The sequence below is a fragment of the Lepus europaeus genome, unplaced genomic scaffold (genome assembly GCF_033115175.1).
Source record: "Lepus europaeus isolate LE1 unplaced genomic scaffold, mLepTim1.pri SCAFFOLD_104, whole genome shotgun sequence".
Taxonomy (NCBI): Eukaryota; Metazoa; Chordata; class Mammalia; order Lagomorpha; family Leporidae; genus Lepus; species Lepus europaeus.
The window spans coordinates 454,372-464,103 of record NW_026909022.1 but is presented as its reverse complement, the minus strand read 5'-3'; the positions used below and the strand labels follow the sequence as shown (position 1 = coordinate 464,103).

At 42.7% G+C, this 9,732-nt stretch overlaps 1 protein-coding gene across 1 annotated transcript; it reads left to right on the top strand.

Annotated features, from left to right (window-relative positions):
• Positions 1 to 1,787: 1,787 nt before the first annotated feature.
• LOC133754379 (ubiquitin-like) lies at positions 1,788 to 2,092 on the top strand. The gene has a single exon (XM_062184859.1). It carries the CDS (start codon positions 1,803 to 1,805, stop codon positions 2,034 to 2,036), a length of 234 nt encoding a protein of 77 aa, XP_062040843.1. The 5' UTR covers positions 1,788 to 1,802; the 3' UTR covers positions 2,037 to 2,092.
• The last annotated feature ends 7,640 nt before the right edge of the window (positions 2,093 to 9,732 follow it).

The following is a 9,732-nucleotide window of genomic DNA, read 5'->3' as shown; positions in this document are numbered from 1 at the left end:
ATCTAGGAACAATTTATTGGAAGAATTAAAATCTGGGTCAGCCTGTTAGGTCTGCAATCTAGGTCATGAAGGCAGAATGGGAAGAGGAATGTTGTGCTGGCACTCATGTTTTATGTGAATCCTAAGCTAGAGAAATGTTCACACAGAAATCTCTGCTTCACCTTGCTAACAGAAAGTTACCTGGAACAGAAAGAGTATTGATAGCCAGATGGGGTTATGATACCTCCAGACCTGGCTTTAGAACCACTGCAGGAAGTTGAAAATGTACTTAACAGAGTCATACACTTCTCCCTGGGTGATGGGCAATTTCACCACACTGACAATGAAGCCCAATGCTGACTCACCTTGAGTGCAAGTGCAGAGGGATCTTCAGTAATGGCCAATATGACCTCCCACTCTTGTTCTTTAAAAACAAACACACAAACAAACTCCAAGTGCATAATTTGAGAAGATATAAAGATTTTCAGCTACATGTGCAGTGTTGGTGGTAATGTAAAATGATGCAACCACCACAGAAAACAGTTTGTTCTTCATTACATTGAAAATAAAATTTTTATATGATCTGATAATCTCAGTTCTGATTATATATCTAGAGTTATTTAAAGTTCAATATAAATAAGGTATTAACACTATTTGCCACAGCATAATTCACTGTAGCCAAGACTTCTAGTGTGGCCTGCACTCACAGTGGAAATTATGCAGGCACAGAGAAAAGAAAATCCTGTGACATGGATGAACAGTGAGGTTATTTTCCTAAGTGAAATTAGCCACAAATATCAGTCCCCCAAGGACAAATACTGTAATATTCCAATAGATGAAGTATTTAAAGTAATCAGAGGGGTCAGTGCCGTGGTGCCATTGTTTAAAGCCCCGTAAAGGTATGCTTCAGCAAGCCAAGGAGCAAGGGGGAATCACCAGTGTCCTGTAGCTTGACCCAAAAATAAAGCTCCCTGGCATGAACATCTTCCTTATAATGTTTACAGAGGGCTAAAAAAGGGCTTAATGGAGTACAAGATACAGAGTTCTTGTACAGTGGGCATACTGGAGGGAATTGGAGAAGGATGTGAGTTGGTGCCATGGAACTGGAAAACTTTAGTTAAAAATCTTGTTTACTCTAGCCCAGTACACTGTTTGAGCTCAGGAATAGAGACTGGCCTTCTGTACAAGACATAGATTAACTAAATAACAATGTCTCTACCAATTTTGAGCAGTTGCTAAGAGAGGGAGTGTATTCAGATCTTGGTCAACAAGTTGCTTATCCTTGAAGGAAGGCTTATGTCAAAATTTCTAACATTAATTAAAAGCATGGAAAAAGATTCTTGATGTTAAAGACCTGTCCACTTCCTTTCCTTCAGCCCATCAGAGGCTGACTGAGGGCTATATGTCCTTTGTGGATAGGCTAGAAAAAGCTATTGGACATCAGGTAGATAATCAGGAAGTGGCAAAGTATTACTAAAACAAATAGCTTATGAAAAATGCAAATCAGGGTTAAAAAATGTTTTAAAAGCTGTTGTCTCCAAAACCTGAAACTACGATGGCAGAAATGATTAAATTCCTTCAAACAGTACAGACTGAGACTTACAAAACTAATTTACTGGCTGCTGCCCTTAAACATCCTGCTAAAATAAAATACTTTGGCTGTGGGAAGCAAGGTCATTTTATTATTTCTTTTTTCTTTTATTTATAAAAGACATTTATTTATTTACTTGAAAGGCAGAGTTATAGAGAAGCAGCGGCAGACAGGCCATAGCAGAGAGCTGGATTGGAAGTGGGGCAGCTGAGTGCTGCGCCTCAGAGGTGGCATGCAGATCTTCGTGAAGACCCTGACCGGCAAGACCATCACCCTCGAGGTGGAGCCCAGTGACACCATCGAGAACGTCAAGGCGAAGATCCAGGACAAGGAGGGCATCCCTCCCGACCAGCAGAGGCTGATTTTTGCTGGCAAGCAGCTGGAAGATGGCTGCACTCTGTCCGACTACAACATCCAGAAGGAGTCCACCCTGCACTTGGTCCTGCGTCTGAGGGGAGGTGTCTAAGTTCCCTCTCAAGCTTTAACAAATATCACTGCACTTTTCTTTCAATAAAGTTCTTGCATTCCTGTGTGTCTCACATTATGGGATGCTGGCACTCCAGGCAGCAGCTTTAACTGTTATGCTACAGCACCAGCCCCATCAAAGTCATTGTAAAAGAAACTTTCTGTCATTGCCAAAATCAGTTACTCAACCTTCAAAAAAGTGTCCAGGGTCTGGATCTGTGGCTTAGAGATCAGCTCTCTGCTATGGCCTGGGAAAGCAGTAGAAGATGGCCCAAGTCCTTGGGCCCCTGCACCTGTGTGGGAGACCCAGAAGAAGCTCCTGGCTCCTGACTTTGGATTGGCACAGCTCTGGCCATTGCAGCCATCTGAGGAGTCAACCAGTGGATGGAAGACCTCTTTCTCTCTTATCTCTCCTTTCTCTATATAACTCTGACTTTCAAATAAATAAATAAATCTTTTTAAAAGTGTCCAAAATGCCAAAAAGCATATCACTGTACTAATCAGAGCTGCTGTGTTCTCTCAGTTAAAACTGAACCATGATTCTGCTGAGGTGAAGCTGCACTGAGGCTTTTATAATAAGGAAAGGGAGGGGATGTCCAGCTTTTTTTTTTTTTTTTTTGACAGGCAGAGTGGATAGTGAGAGAGAGACAGAGAGAAAGGTCTTCCTTTTTTGCTGTTGGTTCACCCTCCAATGGCCGCTGCGGCCGGCGCATCTCACTGATCTGAAGCCAGGAGCCAGGTGCTTCTCCTGGTCTCCCATGCAGGTGCAGGGCCCAAGGACTTGGGACATACTCCACTGCCTTCCTGGGCCATAGCAGAGAGCTGGCCTGGAAGAGGTGCAACCGGGACAGAATCCGGCGCTCCAACCGGGACTAGAACCCAGTGTGCTGGTGCTGCAAGGCAGAGGATTAGCCTGTTAAGCCACGGCGCTGGCCGGGCTTTGCATTCTTTGAATATATACAGGGTAGGGTGAGTGCACTGGTTTCAATTGATGCAGAAACTAGCATGTGATTCAATAGGTCAAGCTGCTCTTCTGACATTGGCATCTCATACTGGAGTGCAGGTTTGAGTCCTGGTAACTCCTCTTCCATTCTAGATTCTTGCTAGTCTGTGGAGAAGGCAGTGGATATTGGCCCAAATACTTGGTTCCATGACAACCATATGGAAGACCTGGATGAAGCACCTGGCTCCTGTCTTTCATTTAATTGAGTCCTGATTGTAATGGGCATTGTGTAGCAAGCCAACAGATGAGTGATTTCTGCTGCTTGTCTTTCTCAGTCTCTTTCAAATAAAAAATTGATTTAAAAATGAAGGCGTGACCATTTGACATAGTGGTTGGACCACTGCTTGGGATGCCTGCATCCCATGTCAGAGAGCCTGGGAAAAGTCCCAGGTCTGCTTCTGGTCCCAGCTTCATGTTGGTGTGCATTCTGAGAGACGGTGATGAGGGTTAAAGGAGTTGAGTTCGTGCCACCCTTGTAGAGACCCAGATTGTGTTTCAGGTTGCTGGTTTGGGCTTGCTCCTGCCCCAGCTGTGGCATAAAGTTGGGAAGCAAACCAACAGATTTGAGATACACCTGCAACTCTTCTTTTCAAATACAAAAATAAAATAATTATTTTTAAAGAGCAACAAAGTTTTCAAAATCTTTAAAATAAAAACATCAAGCTGTTTCAAAACTATCACAAATGTATTCAGAACAGGAAACATTGTGAATATTATTGTATTATTTCTGCAGTCTCCATACAGGCATGTACATGTTTAGAGGGGTCCAGTTTTATAACTTTGGCCTAATGGGAATTGGGTAAATTTTATCCTTTATAGTATTTGATGCTGTCCCTGTTTTACTAACATGATATGTATATTGTCATCTTAAAATTTGGTCATTTTAAGAGTTTATTTTGAAATTATTTCAAACTTACAGAAATACCATGAGTGAGTCCCATTCATTGAGAATGCGTTATTATCCTGTTAGCACTTTTTCCCCTGACCCACGATGTTTCTGCTAACTATAGGGTGATCCCCTGATAAAAAGCATATGAACCCCAATTTAGGAAACCAACATTAATTCAACATTATAGCCCAATCCACAGAACTATCATATCATTTTCCAACTGTGTTAAAATATCTTTTCTCCCATTGTGATTCAATGTTATTTTTCTGGAATTCTCCTTGACACTTCCCTAATATATAACCCTTAATAGATATCAAGAGCAGAGATGACTTAAGCTGGATCTGTCCAGTGTTGCTTTCTGAGAAAATGTGGGCCCTGAATTCTCATCAGAAACACCCTGGTCTGATGCTGGACTCTCCTTAGTCTCCCATCTGCTCTATGATGGATGCTATCAACTTGGTATTTAGTAAATTTCTGCCATATTGATTCACATACAACCTTTCAAGGATTTATTTATTTATTTTGAAGGCAGAATGACAATGAGAGAGGGAACTATATCTATATCTACATCTACATCTATATCTTTTAAAATGATTTATTTATTTATTTGAAAGTCAGAGTTACACAAAGAGAGAAGGAGAGGCAGAGAGAGAGAAAGAGAAGGTTTTCCATCTGCTGGTTGACTCCCAATTAGCCACAACAGCCAGAGCTGCATCGATCCAAAGCCAGAATCCAAGAGCTTCTTCCAGGTCTCCCATGCGGGTGCAGAAGTCCAAGCACTTGGGCCATCTTCTACTGGTTTCCCAGGCCATAGCAGAGAGCTGGATCTCTCTCTCTCTACCCCCCCATCTCCCTCTCTCTCTCTCTCTCTCTTTCTCCCCCTCTGTCTCTCTCTATATCTATCTGTCTATCTATCTATCTATCTATCTATCTATCTATCTATCTATCTCTATGTCTGCTGGTTCATTTCCAAAAGAGTTGCAATGTTAAGTTCTTTGTCAAGCTGAAGCTAGGGTAAATGACTGTTTCCTGGTCTTCCACATGGCTGGCAGGGCCCAAGGACTTGGACCATGTTCTGAAGCCTTCCCAGGTGCATTCACATTGTGCTTGATCAATAGCAGAGAAGCTGGGACTTGAAGCAGCACCACCGCACTCTCATGTAGAATGCTGGTGTGGCAGGCAGTGGCAAAACATGCTGTACCACAGCATTCATATATGCTGTGCTATATACAAATTTTTATTCCTTTTTGGAATGTGTGGACTTTTATTAAAAATATTCTAATATTACAATAGTAACCTATTTCCTATCAAATTTTCATCCAGTACCTTTGATATTCATTATTTTTAATTATCAACACTATATGAAATGCTGCTGTTTTAATGCCCAATATTGTTTCTCTGTTCATATTTTGATCTAGCTCAAAGCTAAGGGCTCACTCTTCTGTCCTAGTTAGTGTGTTATTATGTACTGTATCATTATGAGTTCATAGATTCTTACCTTGTTAAAGGTATTATAGTCTGAAATTATGTGTTCTGATGCTCAGGTTATTCCAGATCCTAGTGGAATCCTCTTCAACACACCAAGTTAGAGCCCCAATATTTACAGTTGGTGTAAGTACCATCCTAGGAGAAAAGATTCACTAGTTCTTATCTCCCTTCCCTGAGTTACATTTCCCATAAAGGTGCCATTTCTTTCATCAAGTCTTGATACTACTAATGAAGATTTACCATTCAGCAGTACTCTTCTATGTTTTCTCTGGAGATGTTCTTCAGTACTTAATTAAAAGGCCATTTTACAAACAAAAATCTCATCAAGTCACACTCCTCTTTCAACTGTGTGGATGGTTTCCCACTGACCTGTGAACAGGGACCATAGGACTTACTGTGGTCTTCAGAAAGACAATGCCATGGGTTGTACCCTGTTAGGTCTTGTCTACCAGTTGTCTGCTCACTATCCTCTTCTTACGTGCTAGGAATCAGAAGGCTCTCAGTTGTATCACAAACATTATAAATTTCCTCTCAACCCATCAAAAATTACTAAAAGTTCCAAATGTGACGCTAAACATTTTTTTTATAAAAAAGATTTTATTATTTCATTTGAGAGGTAGAGTTACAGACACAGGGAGAGACAGAGAGAAAGATCTATCCACTGGTTTACTTCCAAATAGCCACAACAGACTGAGCTGGGTCAATCTGAAGCCAGAAGCTAGAAGCCTGGAGCTTCACTCTTCTCCCCCACATGGTTGCAGGAGCCCAAGCATTTGGGCCATCTTTGACTGCTTTCTCAGGCCAAAACAGAGAGCTGGATTGGAAGAAGAACAGCTGGACCTTGAACTGACACTATAGGCAGAGCCTTAGCCCTCTATGCCACAGTGCTGGACCCTAAGTTCTTTTAAAATAAGATTTACTGGTTTTTTTGAAATTATCAGGGAGGTGGATCAGAAGTGTAGCAGCCAGAACCTGAACTGGCACTCACATAGGATTTCATTCTCACAAATGGTGGCTTAAATGCTAGCCCATACTTGGCTGATGCCATGGCTCAATAAGCTAATCCTCCACTTGCGGCGCTGGCACACTGGGTTCTAGTCCCGGTCAGGGTGCCGGATTCTGTCCTGGTTGCCCCTCTTCCTGTCCAGCTCTCTGCTGTGGCCCAGGATTGCAGTGGAGGATGGCCCAAGTGCTTGGGCCCTGCACCCACATGGCAGACCAGGAGAAGCACCTGGTTCCTGGTTTTGGATCAGCACAGTGCACCAGCCGCAGCGGCCATTGAGGGGTGAACCAATGGAAAAGGAAGACCTTTCTCTCTGTCTCTCACTGTCCACTCTGCCTGTCAAAAAAAAAAAAAATGCTAGCCCCCTCCTTATATTCTTTATGTAATTACTTTTAAAAGTCTCCTTCTAAATAAAAGATATCTCTATTATTTACCAAGGTTATTGTGCAATTTATTAATTGTCTTTATTTATAAGTCAAGCTAACACCAGCATTTGTTAGACGATCTAAATGGGGGGCAGTGCTATGATGCAACAGGTTAAAACCCTAGCCTGCAGCACTGGCATCCCTTATGGGCACCAGTTAGAATCCTGGCTGCTCCTCTTCTGACCCAGCTCTCTGCTATGGCCTGGGAAAGCAGTGGAAGATGGCCCAAGTCCTTGGGCCCCTGCACTCATATGGGACACCTGGAAGAAGCTCCTGGCTCCTGGCTCCTGGCTCCTGGCTCCTGGCTCCTGGGTCCTGGCTTGAATCAGCTCAGCTCTGGCCATTGCAGTCATCGCGGAGAGAACCAGTGGAAAGGAAGACATCTTCTCTCTCTCTCTCGCTCTCACTCTCGCTCTCACTCTCACTTTTGCTCTCGCTCTGGCTCTACCTCTCTCTGTAACACTGTCTTTCAAGTAAATAAAATACATCTTTAAAAAAAGAAACTTAAATGAGTCCTACCCCTTGGGCATAAACTCAGCTAAATCTACAGTGTCTGTCATCTGTCCACAGTAAAACTCAAGTCTGGTACATATCTCTCTTCAGCTAGACATTACCGTGTCCTTCCTTTAAGAATCAAGAACAGGGGCCAGCATTTGGTGCAGATTAAGCAGCTGCTCACAATGCTGACATCTCAGATGAACTCAGGTTCCAGTCCCAGTTCTGATCCAGTTCCTACTAATGTGCCTAGGAAAGCAGCAGAACATTGCTGAAGTTCTTGGGCACTTCCCACCTATATGGAAGAACCATTGGATTTCCATGCTCCTGGTTTTTGCCTGGCCCAATCCCAGCAATGGTAGTCATTTGGGGAGTGAACCAGCAGGTGGAAGATCTCCCTCTCTCTCTCTCTCTCTTTCCCTATCTCCCCCTTTCCCTCCTCTGTAAGTCTGACTTTCAGGTAAGTAAATAAATAAATCTTTTTTTAAAAAAAAGAAACCAAGAAAGCAGAATATATTCAAGAAAAAATGAAACAATTATTTTTAATAAAGAGTCCAGAACAGACTATAAATGTGCTGCTACTCTACATTTGTCACTATGATGTGCTGAATAAAAAATAATTAATGTATATTATCATGTACTTATTTGGATGACTGATTACTGGTAATTAGTATTTAGTTTTAAAGAAAAAATTTCAAGTGACAATATTCATCAGTAGAAAAAGTTGAAACAAAGTACTCTCTTAATCTCACAAAGTCATGTGGCTAGGAGAAGGCATATCTGATTTATTCTAATCAGCCTTCCTAAAATTTATAAATTTTTTTCTGGGAACAGTGAATTTGGCTTATCATAGAAAGTTCTTTGAAGGTTCTTGTTTTTGTTTTTTTTGACAGGCAGAGTGGAAAGTGAGAGAGAGACACAGAGAGAAAGGTCTTCCTTTTTGCCATTGGTTCACCCTCCAATGGCCACTGCGGCTGGCGCATCGTGCTGATCCGAAGCCAGGAGACAGGTGCTTCTCCTGGTCTCCCATGTGGTGCAGGGCCCAAGGACTTGGGCCATCCTCCACTGCCTTCCTGGGCCATAGCAGAGAGCTGGCCTGGAAGAGGGGCAACCGGGATAGAATCCGGGGCCCCAACCGGGACTAGAACCCAGTGTGCTGGCGCCGCAAGGTGGAGGATTAGCCTGTTAAGCCACAGTGCCGGCCTGAAGGCTCTTGTTAAACTTGTTCCTCTTTGAAAAAGTAAATTTTACTGCGTGATACTGCAAGAGATAATTTTTGATGTATAGGAAATTTGAAAACCAATTATGCTTAGTCTCTAATTTCTGATTTACTTATAGAACAGAAATTACACAAATTTCACTTTGTCTAATTTTTAAAAATATTTACTTATTTATTTGACAAGCAGGCACAGACAGACAAGGGGAGAGACCAAGAGAGGTCTTCCATTTGCTAGTTCACTCCCCAAATGGACATTATGGCCAGAGCTTGACCAACTCAAAGCCAGGAGCTTCTTCACACATGGGTACAGGGGTCCAAGCACTTGCACCATCTTCCACTGCTTTCCCAGGTCATTAGCACAGAGCTGGATTGGAAATGGAGCAGCCAAGGCATGAATCGGCACCTGTATGGGATACCAGTGCCACAGGCAGAGGCTTAATGACTATGGCACAGCACCGGCCCCCACTTTACCTAAATTTACAGTAAACCCATGAGTTGCGCCAGAATGCAATTTTCTTTTCTTTCTCCTTCCTTCCTTCCTTCCTTCCTTCCTTCCTTCCTTCCTTCCTTCCTTCTTTTCCTTCCTTCCTTCTTTTCCTTCTTCCTTCCTTCCTTCCTTCCTTCCGTCCTACCTACCTTCCTTCCTTCCTTCCTTTCTTTCTTATTTTTCTGTGTCATGAAACTTGCACATTGCATCCAAGGACATGGACCAGGGAGAGAGGCTTATGATTACTGTGTGCAAGAACTCTCCTCTTGAGGGTCAAAGCATCTGGCAAGGAAACTCCTAGATTAAGTCCTCAAGTGCCTCTCTCAATAACAAGTGAGAGAAGGTGTGCTAACTGGAGAGCATCTTTGGTTTAATTAACTCTGGGAGGTCTGAGCATTACTGGGGTCCTCAATGGGATGTATCATGGGTGAAAATCATTTGAATGTGACTATTCACCACTAGAGGGCTCTGTAGGGTCAATTACATTTTCACAATCATTGACATCTGATTCTCCACTATTGTCCCCAGCTGCTCTGCTGGGGAGGAAAATCTGCTCCACTTGTAGGATACTTAAGTACAGCAGTGGAGAAAGCATAACTGAAAGAGCCCACAGCTGAGGTCAAGGCATAAAGACACTTGCTTCCATGTGAGAATGGCTGAGAATACTGTCTTGATTGGCTAAAAGTCA